Source organism: Branchiostoma lanceolatum, chromosome 8 (assembly GCF_035083965.1).
Source record: "Branchiostoma lanceolatum isolate klBraLanc5 chromosome 8, klBraLanc5.hap2, whole genome shotgun sequence".
In the NCBI taxonomy this organism is placed as follows: Eukaryota; Metazoa; Chordata; class Leptocardii; order Amphioxiformes; family Branchiostomatidae; genus Branchiostoma; species Branchiostoma lanceolatum.
Window position 1 is genome coordinate 14,391,410 of NC_089729.1, and position 25,039 is coordinate 14,416,448.

The window sequence follows — 25,039 nt, forward strand, 5'->3', positions numbered from 1 at the left end:
AACTCTGGAAAGAATCGTAATAAATATACCCACAAGTATCATCAATAATGTTTTTCTTATTTCAAAAAACACAACGAATGTATTCAAATGAAGTTAATGCTTATTTCCTGGTATTTTTCTGATAGTCTGTGTGTGGTGTTCTAGCGCCTTCTTAATTAGTAAGGTCAGAGGTGAATCATTTAGGTCAGGGGTTAACCATTTAGGTCAGGGGTGAATCATTTTGTGGTGATGGAGAGTGGATGAGTGGGGGAGGAGGAAGAAGGGCAGAAGAGAGATGAAAATCAACGAAAACACGTTGCTAGAAGGAAGCAGGGTTGTTCTGGTGCCATACAAGAAGCACCATGTTCCAAAGTAAGCAATACTACTTCAAATCTGCATCACAAATGTCTCTGAGCCTTTTTGGCTTTACTGAAATTACTCTGCTCTCTGTTTTCGCTACGGAAGTGACCAAGAAAGTGGCACCCAGGCCACCTTGCGGCTGTTTTTTTCTTATATATATAAAGCAATTAATGATGTTACCTTTCAGCAATTTAGAAATGTTTGTTGCATATAGGAGGGGGCTAGAGTTGCTAGAGTAACTGTACGTTCCGTTGCGCTAATTGCCTTCTATAAATTTTTCTTTTGTGACTCTAATATTAAGAAGGGCATAGCCTCCTTGCTCTTATTCCATTCACCCACACATGTATTAAAACAGATACCACGGTTGGATGCAGTCAGCGGAGCTGCAGCAGCTGACAGCATCAGAACCACTCACACTGGAACAGGAGTACGAGATGCAGAACAGCTGGTGGCAGGATGAAAATAGTATGACGTTCTTTCTGTACCTTGCATACATTATGCTCTACAAGAAAGCAGATCTGCTTGCTTGTACTATACTTAGTCTAGTAGCTGGTAGATATCCAGGTCTAGAGAAAATGTGGCAATTGACTCTTGCAAGCGGTAACACAACCACACACTGCTTCACCGTTATATTTCGATCAAATTCTGTGGATCCTGGGGCCAGAGTTCGATTTATACTAGGGTCGACTCCAGCTCGGACATGTTATAAATGTAACTAATTATTACTAGTAAGGGACTGCATTCGTCATTTTGGATGGTGACGTAAAGCCGGCGGCCCCGTGTATGAGGGAGCTTCAGGCATCAACCTCAAGTGTCAAACCTCTGTATGTAAAAGAACCCAACGCACTTTAATATCGAGAAGAGTAGGGGTGACCCGGTGTGCTTGGCCAAAAAACGTGAGTCATAGCAAAGCTGCATTGCACTACCACTAGCTACTTGAAAAAGCATCATGCTTCACCTCAATTGAGGATGACTGCTTTACTTATTTTACTTTTCTATGACTAGTATCAGGTGTAGCGAGCTATTTCAATTACCAGTGAGTGTTACTAGTGTTAGTTTTAGCTGGCTATACCGAATGATTGTGTACATGTCATGTACCTTATATGATATAGTGTTGATATTAATACCAAATATTTGTATTTTCTCCAGAATGTACCTTTATTGTACTAGACAAGATCAGTTGGCAGTCTGCAGACAAAATTGAGATAGGTACAGGTTTAACTATGAACTACATAGTTATGATTATAAAATCGACATTTACAGTGATTTATGCTCATTTTGATAATTGTTTAAAGAAAATGATTTTGAATCATTGGAAGTCATTAGCACCTTTATGAAGAAAGAGGGTTGTAACATAAAGTTGTATAAATTCTATTGTTGTATGTAAACTTGTTTGATTTTTTTCTTCATTTCCAGACAGTATGATAGGAGATGTCAACCTGTTCTTCACCAATCAGGAGTGCCCCACTGAAGCTGAGATAGAGATCATGATAGCAGGTATTACTAATGACAAAAATAATGATACTTCTCACATGAAAGCTCATCTGTGTTGGTAGAGTACATATTGGAAAATTTTAAACTTTGTTCCAACACCAGGAGTTGAACTCACCATGAATTTTTGGTTGGACACTCCAACCTTCGTCAGATGTTCAATTCACTGCGTTGAACGCCGGGAAGTCGGAGACGTGATGACGTCAGCAGTGAATCAAACACAGCGGGCAGACGGAATCTTCCACCGTCGCGGTTCAGGGAGGGGTGATGTGCCCTGATGTAAATCGCCTCCTTCACGCCCCTCACAAACCAGTCCTGTTCCTTATCCAAAATGTGCACTTTATCAAGTGTCACTGTATGTCCCGGGGACTCAATATGTATATGTTGAGACACTTCTGACGTAGTGGTACTGGGGCGTCTGTGCTTCCGAAAACCTAGTTTTGAGTGAACGTGCCGTTTCCCCTTTGTACATTGATGTACGTCTCTGTACACGGTCCTCTGATGTTCTGTCCTGCACATGATGCTTCTCTTGTGAGTCACAGGCAACATTGTTCGTCTACCCAAATGAAAATGTCTTCTTTCTCTAGGGAATCTATCAATCAAAATATTGGGTGCATGTGCACTTTAGTCATGTCCACCCAGAATTGAAGCTGTGAACATAATTTTTTACTTTTTCAACTCACTGTGCACCAAGATACATATATCTGTGTAGTATTTTGCTAACATTTTACTTTATTTCAAGCTGTACACCCAAAATGTTTTTCTATATTTTTATGTTAGTTGCACCAGTGCACCGGAGTACAATGATGAATTTGAGCACTGTTCACACATGTCACACCATGTACTTTCCTGCTTCTTTCTAGAGCCCACTAGTCGCAGAAAAGGGGCAGGCAGAGAAGCTCTGATAACCATGATGGATTATGGTAAGTTTTGACATTAGGTATGGTATTGATAATGGTATAAATTTTATAATTCTCATTGTCACCAAATGAGTTTGAAAATAGCAACATCATAATTTGTAATTGATAATTTTCTTTCATCATTTTCACGTCAGGTGTACAGGATCTTGGAGTGACGGAGTATGTAGCTAAGATTGGGTACAGTAACCATAGCAGTCTGTCACTTTTCCACAAACTTGGTTTCACAGAGGTGGGTCAAATAATTACATACAGTCATGTTATTAGTATGTCATATGATATATTCTATCAAGTGTGCTGTATAAATTATTGATATGATCTTGCTTTTACTAATAGGTTTTGGCGTGCCAAAAACTTCTTGTGTTTTCATCAAATTTAAAGGGTGGAAAATGTAAAAGTTACTGTAACAGTTACGATAACACCTTGGTTGTACAAAAAATGTCAACATTTGAATTACCTCTTGCTCTCCTTTTTTAGAGAAAACAAAAGCCCAAATTTACCCAAATTTCTTTTTGCACTTTGACAGCCCTGTCTTGAAACTTTTTGGCATATCCAGCTTGGCCATTCTACTGTACATATTTGCACACTTTTGTATTTTACAGGTGTCGAGAAGCGATGTATTCCAGGAGGTGACGTTACATCTCCCCATCTCTGATAACATCAGGACTTGGCTGGGACAAGAAACGTCACACATTAGTAAACACACATATGAAGAACACAGTAGATGACAAAGTTGGAACATTGGGGAACACCCAAATTAAATATATATCGTGCATGTATTACATATTTGTATTGAGTATATTCTTTACGTTTCAGATTGCAATGGTTTGGAGAGGACGTATAGACAAAGACTACCACTTTCTATGAGTATGAGTACCATGAAATCTGTACTATAGTCCACATCCATATAAGGACCACCTGGCCAATGTGACCACTTTTTGGTAGTCCCTAATTTTTCCCATTGATACGTTGTGACCACCTCAGTCTAGTGCAAATATTTTCTTCAAGTCTCTTATATGGTCACTGTACATGTACATTGTACACAGTCACATCTTCCTCCACAACGGGGAATGAGCCATCATCATCATGTGATACTCAATTAAAGTTTAAACTGATTCTGAAGATCTTAAAACTTCATGATCTTTACTCAGAAGAATTTAGGTTGGTATCAGCATTCTTGTACACAACTAAATGATCGACTACAATTCTACAAAATAATAATTATTGTAGGTGGAAAATGAAATTAAAAGATTGAGATATTATATTCAAAGTAGAAGTAGAAGTATTCAGTAAACGAACCGATATTACTTATACATATATGTTATAATAGCTGTAGAACATCTTTACACAACGTACAACCCACACAAAACATGAATTCTGCTCTGTGATCATTCACATGCATGCATTCAAAAATACAAATAATCACAAAATCCAAGTTCAAACATCAGAGAAATGTTTCTCTGAATTTATTTCAGGTCATTTATTGTCATATTTATGCCATCTACATGTCCATATTTGGCATCTCTTCATCTCAATGCCTTTGAAGTTCCTTACAGCAAAACATGTAACAAAAGTGTCCATTTTTTGGCAACACCTCAGGGTCGAGCCTTTCTGATTGTTTACAGCCAGACATTGAATCATTTTCAACTAAACATCTGCTACAGTTGAAGATAAGTCGATATAATACAACAGGATTTCTAGTATAAAAATTGCTGTAAACAACTAACACAAATAGACAGTTTTAAGTATAAAATTTACAAGGCACTGATTGTCCAAAAAAATGGGAAAAATGAAAATATGATTGATATGGAACATATTGGAAGTAGTTTTAAAAATATTTCTAGATATGGAAAGGGGAAAAGAAAATATTCAGTTAAACAGCCAGACTTCAATATAAAAGAAAGAATGTTCTTCATTTTGCCAACTTACAATTTATCTCAAACTTGCAAATTGATGTTATGTTAAAGAAAACTTTTTACTCAGTCTTCTTTGATTTCTGCCACCTTTGCTGTAAAAGACTATGTGTTACAAATATGCAAGTGCATAGAGTAGACAGGTTAGTAAATTATTAATAACCAAACATATTTTTTACATAGTATTTTGAGATCACACTTGAGCACCAAAGACTTTGAGATATACCAGATATAAAAGTAGTATATAAAATCGTACATACTGGTATTTTCGGATAGAATTGTCCAAAAACAAGTGAAGCACACACAGAAGTAATATACACAGAGCCATTTTCCATTTATGGTCTAGGCATGCTTTGCATGCCAAAAAGCAATAGCCAGGAAGAGACTGGAATATCGTCAAATTTAACCTTTTACTCCCAAAACCTTTCAGGTTACAGAAAGTCTGACAACACAACAAATTGACCTATTATGTAATACCAGTTTACAGTAGTTTATCTTACCAAGCAGTTAAGGATTTTCAAATATTTGTGAAATAAGATTGTACCAAACTTTCTTTCTCAAATCTTAAAACAGATTTTATGTTACGGTTTGATGTTAAGTCTGACAACGAAAATAACTTTTGACATCTATTAACAGAAAGTGAAATGACAGCACTTAGCAAAATGCCAGAAATCCTACGTATACACACTGTCCATATTCAAACAAATGTCATAAGACATTAAAGATGATATTATATTCTGGTACAATAAATGCTATTTTTAGCTGTTTTGAACTTCCAAATATGGCATCACATAGTTCTGTATGTTGAATGATGTGTTTCCAGTTACACGGACAACCCTAACAAAAATTGTTTTTTTTTATGGTCGACAAGGGAAATTTTCAAGTCTGAGTGATAAAAGTCAGAGTAGACTTCCTGTATTTCACACTTTGTTAACAGATTAAGGCTTTGGACAGTTGATTATAAGAATACATTGTTAACATTGTACTTCTTTGTTCAGTTTATCAGTGTATACAATGTGTCCTCACAGATGCATTTCAGTTTTACATTGTAAAGTGTATTTGTTGGATTCCTTTGGCTATTATTTTCAGGGCCGTAATCAAAAACACAACATTAATTTTTCCAGGCCTCAGTTTAATTGTAAATGATCTAGTTTATATTACAATGATTGAATAACTTGTAACATCCCACAAGCATGTAGAACACACACAGATTTATAAGATATATACATGGAAATGACATGGCACAAAGTTTCAACAGCAACACACAAGGCCAAACCAATTTAATTGTGTGATTCTCAGATTTCCCCACTCCTTTTTTTCTGATCTGATCACGAAAAGGGAATGTCCACTGGATATCTATCATCTCAAAAATGCTCATAATTTGGCACAAGGATAATTGTTGTCTTCCTGGTTTTCAATTTCTTTCCAATTTTTAAAAAAATGAAAAATTATTCTAAATGTTAACATTAAGTGTTTTCTTTGTCTCGCTTCGTCAAATTTTCTGCAAAAAATCCGAGGACCAACAAATCTAACTGGTGGGCCCTAGTATGCAGAAGATCATAAAGGAATGTTTTCTCAGAGTACAACATACAAGAAACACAAACTAAAGGTAACACAAGCAAAACATGCATCTAATTGTGCACTTGTGTGTACATAATATAGGTACAAAGGCCTCTTCTTGACTGAGACCTAGATAGCCCTCCAAGGATATAGACTTCAATGAAAAGTTGTGCAAAAAGATTCCAAATAAGTGGAGTTTCTTTTCCTGTGTCTGGGGATTTATGTAGAACATTTTCATGCATAGAAAAGTGATTTACCTGTGTTGATTGTTTGGGTAATATTCTTTCTTCATTTTACATGATTATGATTGCTAGATCGAAACACGCTGTCAGGTCAATTTTTCGTTGAAATTGCCTCAAAAACAAATAAAAAGAAACAAAATATGACAGAACTGGACCAGGAAATACATTATTATAAAACAGACAAAACTAATCATAACCTTGCTAGACAATGGCTGCTATGTTACAATTTGTAAACACCTTGTTCCTTTCTGGCATGTTGGTATACATTGTGACAGCAGTGCAGGGCTGCCCCCTTGTGATCAATATGCAAACTGCAGCCTAATAAGCATGATATGAACAGAAGTCATCAACTTTAAGGGCTAGCCTGCCTATATCACACTTCCAGCAGCCCTATATAACCTCCTTGTTTAGGGGTAGGCTTATTTCAAAGTTCAGCTGGGGTGAAAACATTTCATTGTCTAGCCCTTTGAAAACTAAAACATCACTAATTTAAGAATTGTCTTCATGATTGGAAGCAGCGGTCAGCACTTGGAAATTCTTCAAGAAGACTCGTTCACACTTAAGAACTATAGAAAAACAGTTCTATCTCTTCACCATGCTTGGACAGCACATCTCTTCTTGGAGGATGTGCTTCTCTAAACCCCCAGGCCCTAAGACTTGAACAGACCAAAGCTGCCTTTTTTTCTTGGCTTGGACGCCATTTGCCCTGAAACTGGAATCAAGACAGGGGATTAGTTCAGAATCTGTGTCTCTCCCAATCGAGGATTGAAACAATTATCAAACATGACAAAAAGTCTTCGTAAAAGGACATATTGATGGATGGATTTTTCAGTACCACGGACATCACGTTTGAGTTCTTTTAGAGATGTCAGTTTTCCAATGCTTCTTTGAAATTCATGGCTCTTAACATCTTTAAAGTCGTTAACTACACTACAACCATCTTGTCTGACACCTTTTACAATGTTCCAGCTGTGACAATTGAATTAGCTAGTCCATGGTTTGAAGTGCACATGTGCAGTGTGATGCATTGTGGGTACTATGTCAAAGTTGAAGGCCCTTGGCCATTCTTCATGTGTTGTAGGGACCTTCAACTTTGACATATTACTCACAATACATCAAACTGCACATGCCCACTTCAAACCATTAACTAGCATATCGCTCTTCTGTTAATGATAGGATAGTGCGTTTCCTGAGATCATGATCAGGCCTTCAAAAGGTTCTGTACTAAGTCTAAAAGGCCAGCAGACAAACTTCAAAAGAAAAGGGTCATTTAACCAGAGGCGGTCATATGCACTGTGTGTTTTATGAATAAAGCAAAATAAATGAAACATGTTCGAGCACTATATCAAGATTTGGACTTAGTGGTAACAGGTTTAACTCCACTCTTTAGAAGAGGATGAGCAGGTACTTCAACTTACAATACTTCTGCATTGATGCAAAAATACGGCAGTCTAGTATGTTGCCACAATGCTTCTAAAAGAAATCATGTGTTGAATGCTGAGACATGTGACTCTTTAAGTTGTAGCTTCAGCTTTGTATATTATTCTTCATATAATATTGAATGCTCAGACTTAAAGTGCTTTAAAGAGAGTTTAATCCTCATCAGATTCATATCTTTGCTTGCTTATGTGGAGTCCTGATTTTATCAAACTTTCAGCATTGTCGAGAGCTTGCATATATGTTGTGGCAAAACCAGGTCTTGTTTTTTAGGCTTAGTATTGAATGGTGTAGGTCATAGTTCAACTGTTCTGGTCATAGGTCAAAGTTGCTGCTCATCACCTTCAGAACACAAGAAAGCAGTCTACCCTGTAAACAAGCTTGAAGCGGGAGCTCTCCAAGCAGCACACACACACGTAGAGAGAGAGAGAGGTTTGATTGACACGTCATGCAAAACTAGACCACCTTATTTCCCCAGGATAGAGTTAAGAACAGGAGCGTTGCCGCGCTTGTGGACCAGGTTGGCCGCAGCTGCGAGAGAGAAAGGAGAGACGTGACCACGATAAGTGCACACAAAAAATTGAACAAGACAACGGTCACATGCAGGTGTTCATGAAAACTTATCCTAGACACCGCATTATCATGAGTGTGCTATATCATTTTTTCAAAAAGGAGAATTTCACACTTAAAGCATTAACAAAGACTTCACTTTTGCATTGTGGTCAAAGGTCAGGGGCCTTCAACTTTGACCTTAGACCAGAATGCACTTTGAACTGTGAATTGGCTTATTGTTGGAAGTCATGAATCTGAGGTGTTAAAGATCAGAGAAGATACAGTGCAGTGATATGTTAGATATTTCTTAAATGAAATGAGTTGTTGAAAGAAGAAGGTTGAGGGCCTGTGAGTACGACAGCACTAAATGTGAAACTAAATGTAAAATCTAACGTTTGTGAAAGAAACTCCCAACTGCAATTTTAGCCACTGTCATTTCAAATTGATAGCAGAAGCTGGGATTCCTTCAAATGTTGTCTGAGGTTTATTAGGGCTTTATGCACAATAAAGACTACAAAAGTTATTGATAATGTTTAATGACTGAATTACAAGATTTAGAAATGTAGCAAAAAAGAAATTGAAATCATGATAATCATAATAAGGCCATAGCAAGTAATTTTTATGGATGACATCAGCGCGCTCATCAATTTTCGCCTGATTTCGAAATGAAAAACAAGAAATTTCATTGCCCTCCGACGGTAGTCAACATGCCAAAAAATGGCAAATATGTCGTAAACGTTGACAGTCTAAGGTGTTTCATTGCATATGAATACCCAGTGTAGTTCCTGCCCATGAGGGTATGACAAGCTGTTTTCTGCGTTTGTTCTAGCAAGGACATTATATAATGTCCTTGCTTCTAGTTAATTGAGCTGTATACACAAGGTGTTTCATCGCATATGAATATCCAGTGTAGTTGCTTCAGATGATGGTACGACAAGCTCTTTTCTGTATTTGTTGTAGTTAGTCTATTGAGATGTATACACATCTACAATGACATGTTTACTGTTGAATCAAGAGGTTTTATATCATATATGAAACCTCATTGGTTGAATGCAGGAATAAAAGATCTGTTGGTCAAGATATCATATTTTGTCGCCTCAATTCTTGTTTAACAAGATTTATGATCTCAAAATTTGAAAGTATAGGAATCTTGTTTTTTTGCCCGCCTTGCTTTTTTTCGCCCTATCTCATTATTTTTGGAGTCTGTGGAGGATGTCATCCATAAAATTTACTTGCTGTGGCCTAACATTAGAACAATCAAACTCAAGTCAATGTATGCTCTGCTTTAAAGACTTTAATATAATAATTCTTTATTACTTCAAACATTGCAAAATTAATGAGTACTATAATGATTAGAATTGCCCAAGGTTGTCATACACATGATGTTAGAAAATACATTTTAAAATTATTAAAATTGGCATCTTAGAATTTAAGTGACGTACACAATGGCGCCAACCATGACATTATGAAACTGATCGTAATTATCTTTATATTAACAATAATGCCTTTAATTATTAAAATCAATTCTGCGAAGCAGAGATAATCATTTCATTGTCAAGACACAAGTTGTTTCATGTTAAATGCTGATTTTCTCAAGATTATTCAATTATTTCTTTTAAGCTGTGTTATTATTCTACATGTATCTTATTGCAAGCTTTTTTGGAGGGGATATTCATAGGAAATGAAGCATGTTGAACCCACAAATAATAGCATTCTGATACAAGAACTGCATCTTTAGACATTTAATATGAACTCGGGAAATGGTTATTTGACAATGAGAAAACTCCCATGACTCATGGCTGGCATCAAATCAAGATACCATCATGATAATCATATATTTCTTTCAATTTCATATCACAAAAAATTGAAATGCATAAAATAAGATAAAACTACAATGTAGTACTAGGTTATGATATAGTACCTGTATTTAAGAAAAATTTACACCGGATTCTAATTGTCTTGACTATACTCTTTGACATGCATTTGGTTTAAGCCACTATAGCTGTTCCACTATGTTAAGATAATAAGTCAAAAGAATAAGGGTAAAATAGTATTTCTACTTTCTACACACAGCTTACACAGTAGAGAAGAGAACTACTATTTTCACCGAGTCAAAGTAGGTACCATAAAAAGAAATGTCACTCTGCAAAAAATAGTACTACTAGCAACAACTCAGTTATGTCTACTGATCACGCATTTAGGACTTCCAAGATGTTTTGCGCCTACCAGTACTGTCTTGAGGCGAGATTGGACGGTCAAACACCTTCCGAAGCACGTCCATCCATTCTACGCGCTCTTCTTCCGTTTCGGCGCCGAGAAGGTAGTCTCGTCCCGGTGTCCTGATCGTGAAGCTGTTCCCCACGTCCTGTTTTCCTGGAGGAACGCCCTCCAGCGCTTTGTATCCGTCGCTTTTGTGTCCGAGAAAGATCTCTCCTTTAGGGTAGGCATCCTAGATAGAATAGACAAATTTTGTTAATACAGACGAAGCCACTTAATTGCACCTCGGATAAACGCACCTTCCATTTAATTGCACCAAATCCCAATATCCAAAACCGGTTCCCATTCACTGCATTGTTAGTGACTCCGCATATCTGCACCGCGCATGGTCACCAATGCCGGATAACTGCACAATTTTTTCCCAAAAATCCTCGACAATTTAACTGAAAAGGAGCGGTGAAATCGGCAAACGCGGTACAAATGAGCCGATACCTGCTGGTGGAAAGGCGCAATACCGCCAATATGTTCAAAACTGTTTTGAGTAGCAAAAGAAGGCGGTCTCCCTTGACAGTTACGTTGATAGGAATCGTATGGGAGGTCCCGGGCGGGTCACTCGTATCAGCAAGGAGGATTAAACCTCCTTGGTATCAGTAACCAAGTTTTAGTTTCAATTCATAGTTTCATGGCGGTACATGATTTACGTAAATCGACAACTGCACTCTACGTAATGTAACACAGAAACTGTTATCCCATGAGTGGCATGACGATGTTTCAGAATATCTCCCCTGTAACACTACGTGTGTTGTAATGCGGTAGATCGCATGGAAAAATGAAAGCATGCAAAATCAAAACAGGTTCGTAGTCATTTCTTTATTTTCAGCAAAGGGTCAATAAATAAAGTTGATAACTGAATAATTTCGTCTGTTTTCTTTGTGCTAGTGTTTCTGACTAACAAAACATGCCCTTGCCCATGGTGGTGCGGTCCAGCTGGCCATTTCGCATAATCGCACCAGCCGGAAAATTGCACCAAAAAAGCTGACAAATGGGGGGTGCAGTTAAGCGGATTCTACTGTACTGTGTTTCTCCCATTTTAACCTTCTCCATGCTGAAGTAGCCTTTTGGAACCAAATTGTATTGTTAGGTAGCTAGCGGGTTGACGGTTAAGCTAGAAGATGCCTTACAGCAAAAGTACAGACTATGGAGTATGGTTTGAAATAATTAATACTGATATTTCAAGATTTTTCTCCCCCCAACTAAAATACATTCAAGCCATTTTAATTGTACTCTTGGTTGGTGACCAGTATGTTTTGAAATGAAATATTTTTCATTCATGACAGTGGAATATTTTCAACTATTTCCTTAACTTCAGTACACTACAGTATGCATTTGTGTTGATTATAAAATAATGTTTCAAACAAAAATGCCCCTGCAGTTCCAAAAACTAGGGGGCCAAAACTTCCTGGCTCCAAAAGCAAACCAAATTGGCAGGGCATTGATAATGACATTACTCACCAGAGGGTCTTCAAAGTACATCAGTCTCCTGTCATCCAGGGTGAACCATCTTCTCTTGTAGGGCTCATTATGCTAATGAGGGAAGAGGGGAGAGAGAAAAATATTTAATATGCAAATAAGGGGGTTGCCTAATAAAGAAAGGGTTGCAGCATATAACAACATTTGGGGGAGGCCAACAAGGAAAAATTTATTTCCATTCACCAAGGATTCACTGAGCCACAATTATCCAAGTTCGCTCCCTTTTGTTACAAAAATGCCCGTGAATGAAATCATTGAAGTACTAGATCAGTAATGTTTATGCAGAATGGGACTAACAGTAAAAAAAACACCTTTATTGGAACCTTTGTTTATTCGTGAGAAGCTCAAATTGGGTCATGAGGGAAGAGGTAAGGGTAAGACAAAATATTTGCACAAAAAAATTATGTACACCGTAGATTTGAATTGCCAAAAATCAAGCATATCATGTCATGACATCTATTGTTTGAGTTTCCACATTTACCTGGATTTGGTCTCTCACCAATGTTTGTGACCCACATTGAAAGAAATGCACAATCGTGTACACATACCCTTGGTCCAGTCTTATACAGCCAGCCTTCTTTTACAAAAGTTCGGGTAAGTCTCGTCACCAGCTACAAGAACAACAAAGACAACAAAAATCAAATATGGCACATTTGTACAGAATTTCATATTGATATACACATGTAACAGCACTCCACACTGATCATGACTTTTAATACAAAGAACAAGGAACCTCAGCTTTGTGGTGCACCACCTAGCAATCTATGATGGAAGTGCACCCGCCTGATCAACAGAAGTGAATAAAAAGAGCCTGTACTCACATCTGCATCATTACCACCTGGATATGCCACCTTCAGCCTGTTGTATTTGGCCGCTCTGACAGAAGTGTACCAGTCTACTATGTCCTGCACAATGAAAGATTAGGAAAATTGTTAGTTCTATGTTGATAATCTGTTACTTATATTGTATCAATATGTATTTTTGGTAATAACACTATTAACAGTCTTGAAAAGGTGACCCTTGCCAAGGAACAACTGTTCTGTCATACCTTCCACTTCTTTGGAGAAACATGATAACTAAATAAAACAAAATGTACGATTATAAGTAGCAATAAACTTTTGCAGACATCCAACTTAAACTAATTTCATGTTTTGATTTCATGCACCCAAAATTATTTCTGTGCATAAATTTATTCTATCTATGGAATTGTAGAATAAAACAAATATGTTAAACGCCAGCGCACCTATTCCCAAAAATGTACTTTGAGCCGGGCAAACAGAAAGACTTTTAATTACGGAAGCTCATCTGTGTTGGTACTTATCATAATTGATATTATGCTAATTTCTTCCAACACTAAGGTATTCACAGGATCAATAATGACCAATCACTTCCGAACGTATACTCGCAAGAGTTCCAGACACGTGAAGGACTTTTAAACGTACCTTCCCATCTTCTGTGTAAACGTAGATATTCCTTGTGCTGCCATCTTTCACCCAGGATATCTGCAGGCCATTGGGGTTCCCAATCTTCTCTGGAGTGAAGTTAGCATTCAATTCGCTGATCTTGATGGCTGCCTTGGGCTCCTTTGCCTAAAACCCAAAGGTAACACATCAAGTCATTCTTAAATAATTCATTCCTTGTTTCAGAAGAAAGTTTCATCAAAGATGCTCCTATTTGCTGAGATTTTCCTATGTTATGGCTTATGGTTTGTTTTTTCTGTTTTTTTTCCTTATCCATTTTGACTTATTTTGCAGCTACATGTATACTAGTAGTACAATTTGGCTCTAGTAGGTGAACTGTGATTCACCCCAAATACTTCAAACATATGATTTTCAAACGTGTATTCACATTCACAAATACAAGATTAGTTAGCCCTAGTACTGAAATGACATCCATTCAACACTTGGAAACCACTCTACACCAGATGACACAACAACCAATAATCTAATTATACCACACACTTCAATCTCAAGATCTATTGGCTCTGCCCCTTGATTGACATAAATCCTCTCACCAATGAGGAAGTCACTTGTCATGCTGATGGGAAAATCCAATAAGGAGGAGCACTAATCACATTAAGGTTTGCTGCGTCTTCTGGAACCTTGTTACAAGAAGGTGCCCAGGAATCTGACGAAATCTCTGTGCCAAATTTGTGATTACAGAGTTGTGGAATTTCAGTCCTAGTGCTGTGTATCTAAACTGCAGACACAAAGGTTTAGGTACAGGTCTGGATACAGGGCTGTTTCCAGTACCCTTCCCTCTGTCCAAGGAAGGACAAAAATGTCACCTGGTCCGTCCAAAAATCTGAATTTGATGAAAATGTATTTTCATAAGCTTTAAATGACACATTTAACAAGGAAAATTAACAAATAATGAGAGGAACGGAAAAAAATGTAAAGCTGGACACAGCCCTGGGTTAACATCCTATACTTCACCAACACCAGTATACTGTAATTCTTGTTCCTTTCACTGTAACTTTATGTTCACTGTTTTCACAGTCACCTCTGTACCATGAACTTGTCATCACCATGAAAAACCCTGTTGTTATCAATATGATTCCTTCACATATCTGTTCTGTAAATCATCATCATCATCCGTCGACCTCAGCAGCAGAGGACGGGGCGAGCCCTTGTACGACCGAGGCCCACATCAGTCTGTCTGACATGGCTGCTCCCAAGTCCTCCAACTCAATCCCTGTGTCCCTTGAGATAGTCCTTGGGAAGGTCAGCTTCCTGGAGTGTGTTTTCCCGTGTGGTTTCCACAGTGTGAGAGATGAGACAATCTCCTCGCTGGCCCCGGGCGATGGCAGTGGCCAGCAAACCGGACTCGTCTCTGTTTAAGACTATGTGACACTCGGAGTCTACCGTAGATGGTCTTAATGGTTGGATGTAGTTTCTAACTAATGTGGCAACTGTAAATCACTTGCCACCACCGTGAAGTGAAAGTTCAGTGAAAATGTCAATTTTCCTGACACCGTGAAATTTTGCCACCGTGAAGATAAAGTGAATGACAGTAACTTCAATGGCATACAATGTCAGCTATAGGAGACTAAAGCTTAAGTGAATGATCTACGTATACACACTCACATCAGCCTTCTGGTAGTATTTGAGGATGTCGTCCTCCTCTGCCAGTATAAACCTCCTCTGTTGGAATGTGCTGTTCTCCTTCCCGCGTTTCCACAGGAATCCCTCCTTGTACCCGGACAGGTACGTCTGTCGCTCCAAGTACTGGAACTCCATACGCTCGTACTTAGCGCGGATCCACTGTTCGCGTAACACCCTGTATGTGATAGTCAAAAATGAAGGTTAGACACAATTCAATCTCTACAACTGGATAAAATACAGATATTACTTTTGGATGTTTCGAAGTGACATCTGTCACTCTTCTTCAGTGTCGATTGAATTAAAGTGTCCATATTTGATACATGTGTAATGCAATATTGTATTGTCAGCAATTTGGTCATTCATCCACTCATTTTTTTTCATCCATCCACTCATTTATTCATTCATTTATAGATGAGTTTTTTGTACATTCATTCATTGAAGCATTTATATGAATTTTGTCAATCATTAACTCATCTATGTGTCATGTATAGGAAATCTATACTGCTTTCAATTGCTTTTTCATAACATAATTGTTAAACCGAAAATTCAAAACTTGGATCACCTTCAAGAGGTATCACACCAAATGCTTTGAAAAAAGTATGAAACACCAGTAAGAGACCATGCTATAGTGAAGACCTTGAAGTATAATTGTAACACATGATGTCATACTTACTGAGGATCCTTTGCCATTGGCCTGTGGTAAAAGGGAGGCACGTGGATCTCATATTTAGCCTTTGCTGCCAAGTTACCAGTAGCTGTCATGAACTAGAAAAAGAAAAGAAAAATTGTCCTTTAATCATAAAAAAATTAATAAGAATAATTAAAAAGAATAAAAAATAATACACGGCCAAAAGTAGCCATCCACGTGACTGTAGCTTGGAATGATCAAACATTTGTTAAAAAAAATCTACCAAACTGAGTATACTTAACTCCACTGAGCGAGAATTCTTGACACTGCAAATGAAGACGTCATCTTTGAATGCATTTAGTACTAACTACTAAGTACTACAGAATAGTTTCAAGCAAAAACTCCTCAAAAACCTTCTTTCCCCTTCTACCGCAAATTAAGTCCCAGTAAAAACAAATAAATCTACAGTACGGTACATTGCAAAAATCTGCTTTTCTGATCAGGTTGCAACTCTTCTTCAAGGGGAGGAGGGAGGGACAGTGGATAAAGGAACAGCCCATGGCTCTTACCTCAACCTGGTCATCGCTCCAGCTGTCTAACCTGAGAGACTTGACCTTGCTGATGTGCGCCCCGAGCATGCGGTGGATCCCCGCACAGTCGATACAGATGAAGATTCCAATGTTGGCTGAGGCCCAGTCTGGATCTGAAATAAGAAAAATTTCAGGAAATTAAGTTAGGTAAGTGAACAGTTGTTCACACCTAGGAGGTCATCGAATGCATTATTAGCAAGTCATCCCCGTAATGCCAAGTGAAACGCACGGGACTACTGAGTAGCACAGTCTACTGACTCCCGGGAATCGAACCCGGGCCCGCCAGCTCAAAAATCCAACACACTTACATGTACCACTAGGCTAAGAGGTCTGGATCAGTCATACTCAGGTCATTAAGTGGCACTTGAACCCAACTACTGCTAATACACAAGTAGCATGACTAGAGCTGTGTACCTAAACAAATTTGAGGTACAGGTACAGGTACACGGGCTAAGGTACGGGTCCGGACCTGAACCTGTACCTAAACTACTTGTTCGGAAAATGTTAGATTTTCAATAAGGACAAAAGCATGTTTGAACTGGTAAAAAACATAATATTTGATTGTGCTATGTATTATTTTTATGCAAACACAGATGAAAAAGATTTCATAGTAATTTTATCTGTCAAAGTGGCCATCCCCTAAGTCAGGTCCAGTACCGATACAGCAGGGTCAGGTATTTTGGACCTGTACCTAATTGATTGTACCCGGTACTGTATCGGTACAGTACTAGTGTACCGGTACACAGCTCTAAGCATAACTCTACACACCACAGTTATGGCAGCACATTTCCTAGTTGTTTTCAGTAGAAAATGTTGGAAGTAAATGCTGAAAAACTAGCTGTCATATCAATAATGTATTGTCTGTGTGTGTTTTTAATTTGGCTAGATGAGACCCCAAGTGCTGAGCATACATGTAACTTGGGCACAATGATCTTCAGGTCATTAACCCCAGATTGACACCTTATTTGACACCTTGTTTCAATCAAGAACAACATTCAAGGCCCCAACCAGTAACATACAGGTTTCAAAAAATAAGCTTGATTTTTGTTTTAAACACTGATTTAGATGAATAGAAAGAAAGAACAATCTTAAAGTTCTTGTTAAAGCAGGGTGAGTCAGTCCTTTTTCACTTTTGAAATCTACAAATTACATTTGGAAACTAATCCTAGATCTGAAGTTTAACTCAAGCTAGATCCAAGACAAACTCAGGAAATGTTCTGTGAGTCATGACTCCTTGAGTGAGGGGTGTTTCATTTAACATTTGGGAGAAGGGGGCAATCAGTACTATGAATTTTCATATCAAGACTTTGACTCATCAATAACCTAATGCAACATACTGAATAGACATAATTATATAGTCCTAAAATAGTTAAACCAGTACTGCATAATAATCATATGAATCGGTTTTAAGCAACCCCCCCTATCATAATTATTGGTTTGTCCCAAAGTTTTTGTTAGGTCAAAAAATAAACGGTACCATCAGGCACACACGCGGACTGACACTACCACTTCCTGATCAATGCTTACATAGCAAACTACTGTACATTCATTTCAAGTTCAAGGCAATTAAATTCTGCTTAACGATGAAAATCATGCTAGAGTTGGCAATAAAAAAAAACAACCACTGTAACGCAAGACAGAGTGACTTTTCATAGAGTGCTAAGTTGGTGGTGAAAACTAAACACAAAAATGGCAAACATTTAATCGCTGCAAATGTTACAAGATTTACGGTATAACCATGACATGATGAAATAAGGAAGAAACAATCAACATTTGTGCCAGATTATGTCACACTCACATGACAATTAGAAATCGTGCCACAGAATAAAGGATTAAACCAGCTTAAAGAATGATCATACAGAATAGAAATAACTTCTTCAAATACGTAGTCTGACTTGTTTTGGTAACTTTTTTTAAAACTTCTGTTTATAGTATAGAACAATTTCCTGCCTTTATAGAATATTAAGCAAAAATAGTGCTTGATCTGGATAGCTCATATATTATATTTTCATCATAAGGTTGTAGAATCAACATTGCAACAACTGCCATATAAAAGTAGTTTACAATGTCATTAACTGCAGGGCTCGAAATACTGGGTGCATGTACACCCAGTGCACCCAATTTTGGAGCTGTGCACCTAATTTTTTTACTGTGGGTGCACTGGTGCACCCAAATATTTTTGTACGGTTTAATGTGTAAGGTATCACTGCACACTAGTAGACAGCATATTCTTGACATCTAAGTGTAAGAAAATAATAAAATCTTTGTTGTTGTACTTGTTTAAGATTTTGATGTTAGAATTTGAGTTAATTTCTATTTTGAAAGCTTCAAAACTGCGTGCCGAGATCGCGTGCCAAACACGCATGAAGAGGAACAGTAAGGTTTGTCATTAGGTTTTGCTTACAATAGTTACATTCTACTTTATTTTATGTGGTGCACCCAAAAATTTTTTGGTGCACCCAATTTTTTAAGTTGGGTGCACCAGTGCACCTATTCCCAAAACTGAATTTCGAGCCCTGAACTGTCAATGAATACATTATTGTGTACACAATATGGCTATAAAAAGCACTTGTATTTGACAACCTCTGCTCAACTGTACAAGGGAACCTTTGCTACTGAGTACGGTTTGCGTACCAATAACAAATACCACTTCAAAGCATACATATACTTCTCCAAACTAGCGGAAATAGTACTAGTATTGGTCTACAAATACATTTTGTGTATTTAGAAAATCCTCTTGGCTGGAAAATTCCTTTGGGAAACTTGTTAAAAATCATGGTAAACAATTTCACAGGTCAACATACAAGTCATAGACATGTCCACACGATGTATGTATGTTGTGCACACTCTAGATCTGCTATATACTCAATATAGTCTATACTTCAATGACCTGCAGTGGACCCTAGCTTCTCTCTGAAAGGAGGAGGAACGCCCGCCTCACCTTTTTCTATAAGCTAGTTAATAACCACATCAATATTAATAAAGATAGTCTACTGAAACCAGTTCAGGGGCGCACCCGGGGAAGCCACACGCTCAAATTTCAACCACTTTACGCCCGAACAGACTCTTACAAATATTCATACTTCCCCCGCACCATACCCGAGTGGAACGCCCTGCCTGGCGCGGTTGTTACGGCTCCCACCGTTGAGTCTTTCCGCGCCAGGCTGGAGGCCTGCCCGCCTTAGCCTGGGACCTCCTCCCCCCCTACTTTGCCCCTAGCGGGGTTATTTGGGGGTAGTTTAAGTTGAAGACTTCAAATTCTATGGAGCCGGTAGTCATGGCACCTGTTGCAGGGCTATTTTTACTTGCTGTCTTTTGTATAGCCAAGTTCAACACTCAAGGTTCCTTCAGGGATCGATCGGATGTGAGTCATGTTTCATCTACTAGCTTTCTGTCTTCTTACTGAGATGACGTTACTACTTCTAGCCTGATATAGGTTCCAAGAAGGACATGAGAACAAGGTCCCACACAACAAAATGAGTCAGACATGTCTAAAAATAGATACAATCGAAAGGGAATAGGATAATGACTACCCCCTGCCCCCACATCAAGGATGTAACAATGTTTCAGTAACTTTCTGTTTACTGTATATAAACCTTGAAATATTCACAGCATTTTGATGTTGGCAGTTTTTGCAGTCACATTGGTGAACAGTTGCTGACATATCCACTATGTTGCTTACTACAGTATTACTGTTTCAACTGCAAACTCATGTATTATTGAGAACTCTTGGTTTTCATTGTGCCAAGAAAATTTGATCTCGCAAACTTTAACGCATCTACAGTATCAATGGTTCAGTTTTAGATAATTTTAAAGGACTATGTCATTGGCTGATGTCACAGTAGCAGTTGCAGCATGGGGGAGGGTCTAGAAATTAAGAAAAAAGCAGTTTGAAGTACAGTACGCCACTTTTGGGGCTATTCCGTATATCTATGGCGGGGGGGGTGGGCCCAACACTTAACGACAGGCAGTAAATTTCTAGCGAGGTTCAATCAAATGGCTGTTAGCAGGTCACCGAACGTCACCGACAATTAGCCAATGACGGCCAACAAAGCCGGTCCTTTCAAATGCAAAGTAGCAAATTAACGCCAATCTACTGGCACGCGATGGGCAAGAAGGAATATTTCACACCCTTTGTCCGTCGATTACTGGTTCATTGTTGATAGCGGCAAAACATTACGAAGTAACTTTTCGTGTGACTTGCAGCACATGACTTTTAATCCCGCAATGACCGCTCCATTAGCGCTAGTGCAGCGCCGTTGAAGCTGTAAAACTTCATCTCTTCAGTCTCTTCGCGTTTTGGTGGTGAAAGTTAACTTTACAAACTGATAGATCTAGATCTAGATGTATACGTATGGAAGTAGTGGGAATAACAACTCAAAGGCGCTTGGTTTGAGTTGATGACATTTACATAAGACCAGGGGTGTTAACAACCCAAAACTCGACCGTCATTGGCTAATTGTCGGTGACGTTCGGTGACCTGCGAGCAGCCATATGATTGGACCTCGCTAGAAAGCTACTGCCCGACATTTAGTGTATGGGTTGCGACTGGTAAGCCGGAATAACCTCAATAGTATAAAAATGAGGAACGGGAATGACAGTAGGTGGGTGTTTCCATAGCAGGGGTGTTTTAGATAAACATGCAGGAAAAAGTCAAAGTGAAAGGGGAAATTGTATTTTAGAGAAATTTGCGTAGCAAGAAAAGATACAGTGACTGTCAATGAAATCATACTATGATGAAGTGAAAAACAATTTGCACAAGTAAAAAGACATAATTGGCTGTTTGGACATAACTGACTTGTTTTGGTAACTTTTTTTAAAACTTCTGTTTATAGTATAGAACAATTTCCTGCCTTTATAGAATATTAAGCAAAAATAGTGCTTGATCTGGATAGCTCATATATTATATTTTCATCATAAGGTTGTAGAATCAACATTGCAACAACTGCCATATAAAAGTAGTTTACAATGTCATTAACTGCAGGGCTCGAAATACTGGGTGCATGTACACCCAGTGCACCCAATTTTGGAGCTGTGCACCTAATTTTTTTACTGTGGGTGCACTGGTGCACCCAAATATTTTTGTACGGTTTAATGTGTAAGGTATCACTGCACACTAGTAGACAGCATATTCTTGACATCTAAGTGTAAGAAAATAATAAAATCTTTGTTGTTGTACTTGTTTAAGATTTTGATGTTAGAATTTGAGTTAATTTCTATTTTGAAAGCTTCAAAACTGCGTGCCGAGATCGCGTGCCAAACACGCATGAAGAGGAACAGTAAGGTTTGTCATTAGGTTTTGCTTACAATAGTTACATTCTACTTTATTTTATGTGGTGCACCCAAAAATTTTTTGGTGCACCCAATTTTTTAAGTTGGGTGCACCAGTGCACCTATTCCCAAAACTGAATTTCGAGCCCTGAACTGTCAATGAATACATTATTGTGTACACAATATGGCTATAAAAAGCACTTGTATTTGACAACCTCTGCTCAACTGTACAAGGGAACCTTTGCTACTGAGTACGGTTTGCGTACCAATAACAAATACCACTTCAAAGCATACATATACTTCTCCAAACTAGCGGAAATAGTACTAGTATTGGTCTACAAATACATTTTGTGTATTTAGAAAATCCTCTTGGCTGGAAAATTCCTTTGGGAAACTTGTTAAAAATCATGGTAAACAATTTCACAGGTCAACATACAAGTCATAGACATGTCCACACGATGTATGTATGTTGTGCACACTCTAGATCTGCTATATACTCAATATAGTCTATACTTCAATGACCTGCAGTGGACCCTAGCTTCTCTCTGAAAGGAGGAGGAACGCCCGCCTCACCTTTTTCTATAAGCTAGTTAATAACCACATCAATATTAATAAAGATAGTCTACTGAAACCAGTTCAGGGGCGCACCCGGGGAAGCCACACGCTCAAATTTCAACCACTTTACGCCCGAACAGACTCTTACAAATATTCATACTTCCCCCGCACCATACCCGAGTGGAACGCCCTGCCTGGCGCGGTTGTTACGGCTCCCACCGTTGAGTCTTTCCGCGCCAGGCTGGAGGCCTGCCCGCCTTAGCCTGGGACCTCCTCCCCCCCTACTTTGCCCCTAGCGGGGTTATTTGGGGGTAGTTTAAGTTGAAGACTTCAAATTCTATGGAGCCGGTAGTCATGGCACCTGTTGCAGGGCTATTTTTACTTGCTGTCTTTTGTATAGCCAAGTTCAACACTCAAGGTTCCTTCAGGGATCGATCGGATGTGAGTCATGTTTCATCTACTAGCTTTCTGTCTTCTTACTGAGATGACGTTACTACTTCTAGCCTGATATAGGTTCCAAGAAGGACATGAGAACAAGGTCCCACACAACAAAATGAGTCAGACATGTCTAAAAATAGATACAATCGAAAGGGAATAGGATAATGACTACCCCCTGCCCCCACATCAAGGATGTAACAATGTTTCAGTAACTTTCTGTTTACTGTATATAAACCTTGAAATATTCACAGCATTTTGATGTTGGCAGTTTTTGCAGTCACATTGGTGAACAGTTGCTGACATATCCACTATGTTGCTTACTACAGTATTACTGTTTCAACTGCAAACTCATGTATTATTGAGAACTCTTGGTTTTCATTGTGCCAAGAAAATTTGATCTCGCAAACTTTAACGCATCTACAGTATCAATGGTTCAGTTTTAGATAATTTTAAAGGACTATGTCATTGGCTGATGTCACAGTAGCAGTTGCAGCATGGGGGAGGGTCTAGAAATTAAGAAAAAAGCAGTTTGAAGTACAGTACGCCACTTTTGGGGCTATTCCGTATATCTATGGCGGGGGGGGTGGGCCCAACACTTAACGACAGGCAGTAAATTTCTAGCGAGGTTCAATCAAATGGCTGTTAGCAGGTCACCGAACGTCACCGACAATTAGCCAATGACGGCCAACAAAGCCGGTCCTTTCAAATGCAAAGTAGCAAATTAACGCCAATCTACTGGCACGCGATGGGCAAGAAGGAATATTTCACACCCTTTGTCCGTCGATTACTGGTTCATTGTTGATAGCGGCAAAACATTACGAAGTAACTTTTCGTGTGACTTGCAGCACATGACTTTTAATCCCGCAATGACCGCTCCATTAGCGCTAGTGCAGCGCCGTTGAAGCTGTAAAACTTCATCTCTTCAGTCTCTTCGCGTTTTGGTGGTGAAAGTTAACTTTACAAACTGATAGATCTAGATCTAGATGTATACGTATGGAAGTAGTGGGAATAACAACTCAAAGGCGCTTGGTTTGAGTTGATGACATTTACATAAGACCAGGGGTGTTAACAACCCAAAACTCGACCGTCATTGGCTAATTGTCGGTGACGTTCGGTGACCTGCGAGCAGCCATATGATTGGACCTCGCTAGAAAGCTACTGCCCGACATTTAGTGTATGGGTTGCGACTGGTAAGCCGGAATAACCTCAATAGTATAAAAATGAGGAACGGGAATGACAGTAGGTGGGTGTTTCCATAGCAGGGGTGTTTTAGATAAACATGCAGGAAAAAGTCAAAGTGAAAGGGGAAATTGTATTTTAGAGAAATTTGCGTAGCAAGAAAAGATACAGTGACTGTCAATGAAATCATACTATGATGAAGTGAAAAACAATTTGCACAAGTAAAAAGACATAATTGTTTTTACACGAAAATGAAAACCCTTTTCGCCCAAAACTATAATTAATGAACTATCCCCTTTGTTGTTTCATGCACTATTCATGAAGGTAAATTATGCAGCTGTATAACGAGCAAGATGCCGAGGAATCCTGTTAAAATTAAAGATAATCAATAAAATACAAATTATCAAGGTCGACACAAGTAGTATCACATCTCAAAATCATAAAATATATATTTTTAGAGTAGAGTAACATTTTTGGAGCATTGTGTTTTATCTAATTTAGAAAACCACAGCTAGTGTTTGTACAGAATAAACTTGTTTACTGATGTCCTTCAGATTGAAGAGACTCATATCTTGTGTTGTTTATAAGTAACATATCTTAAGACAAATTCCTTTAAGGCAAGAGAAGATTCTTGTGCGCCCTCCCCACAAAAAGGGCACGAATATCAAGATCATACACTGTTTCTATTATATAGGGAAGAAATATCATTATAGAATTTTGTATAGCCGAAGTTCCTAGTGATTCTAGCAAGCCTTAGCGCTGAAATTTGTTTTACTTCGGTTTTTAAGGCTAAACGCATTGTGTTCTCTCAGCATATGACACTGTACAAGGCACTTCCTGGTTCAAAACCCGACGTGTTTTCTGGGTCAAAATACAAGAAAACCTACCTCCACAACCGCAGTCTGCACATTCACTGTTCCCATCTTTGTTCAGAAGATCTAGTAACGCTTTCTTGTTCCTCTCGACCATGGTTTTGGGGGTAAAAATGGAGAAATCGGTAAAGTTCCGCGCTTTCCACCGCCGCCACTCTTTCTGTGCAGGTTGCGTTTCCGCGTAGGATGATGGTATGACCCCCG

The 25,039-nt window shown here is 38.5% G+C and overlaps 2 protein-coding genes across 3 annotated transcripts; one reads left to right on the top strand and one right to left on the bottom strand.

Annotated features, from left to right (window-relative positions):
• Positions 1 to 191: 191 nt before the first annotated feature.
• On the top strand, positions 192 to 3,879 carry LOC136441002 (alpha/beta-tubulin-N-acetyltransferase 9-like). The gene is made up of 7 exons (XM_066437228.1): positions 192 to 351; positions 695 to 804; positions 1,489 to 1,548; positions 1,756 to 1,836; positions 2,694 to 2,753; positions 2,885 to 2,979; positions 3,350 to 3,879. The coding sequence occupies exons 1-7, from the start codon at positions 275 to 277 to the stop codon at positions 3,473 to 3,475; spliced, it is 609 nt and encodes a 202-aa protein (XP_066293325.1). The 5' UTR covers positions 192 to 274; the 3' UTR covers positions 3,476 to 3,879.
• Positions 3,880 to 4,183: 304 nt separating this feature from the next.
• LOC136441001 (arf-GAP with dual PH domain-containing protein 1-like) lies at positions 4,184 to 25,039 on the bottom strand. 2 transcript variants are annotated; one of them, XM_066437226.1, is made up of 11 exons: positions 24,851 to 25,039; positions 16,500 to 16,633; positions 15,976 to 16,067; positions 15,285 to 15,477; positions 13,641 to 13,787; positions 13,020 to 13,103; positions 12,747 to 12,809; positions 12,181 to 12,252; positions 10,678 to 10,900; positions 8,365 to 8,430; positions 4,184 to 7,174 (listed from the first exon to the last, which is right to left on the bottom strand). In XM_066437226.1, exons 1-10 carry the CDS (start codon positions 24,930 to 24,932, stop codon positions 8,366 to 8,368), a joined length of 1,155 nt encoding a protein of 384 aa, XP_066293323.1. In that variant the 5' UTR covers positions 24,933 to 25,039; the 3' UTR covers positions 4,184 to 7,174; position 8,365. The 2 variants fall into 2 exon arrangements, with proteins under 2 accessions (XP_066293323.1, XP_066293324.1); XM_066437227.1 differs by lacking the exon at positions 8,365 to 8,430.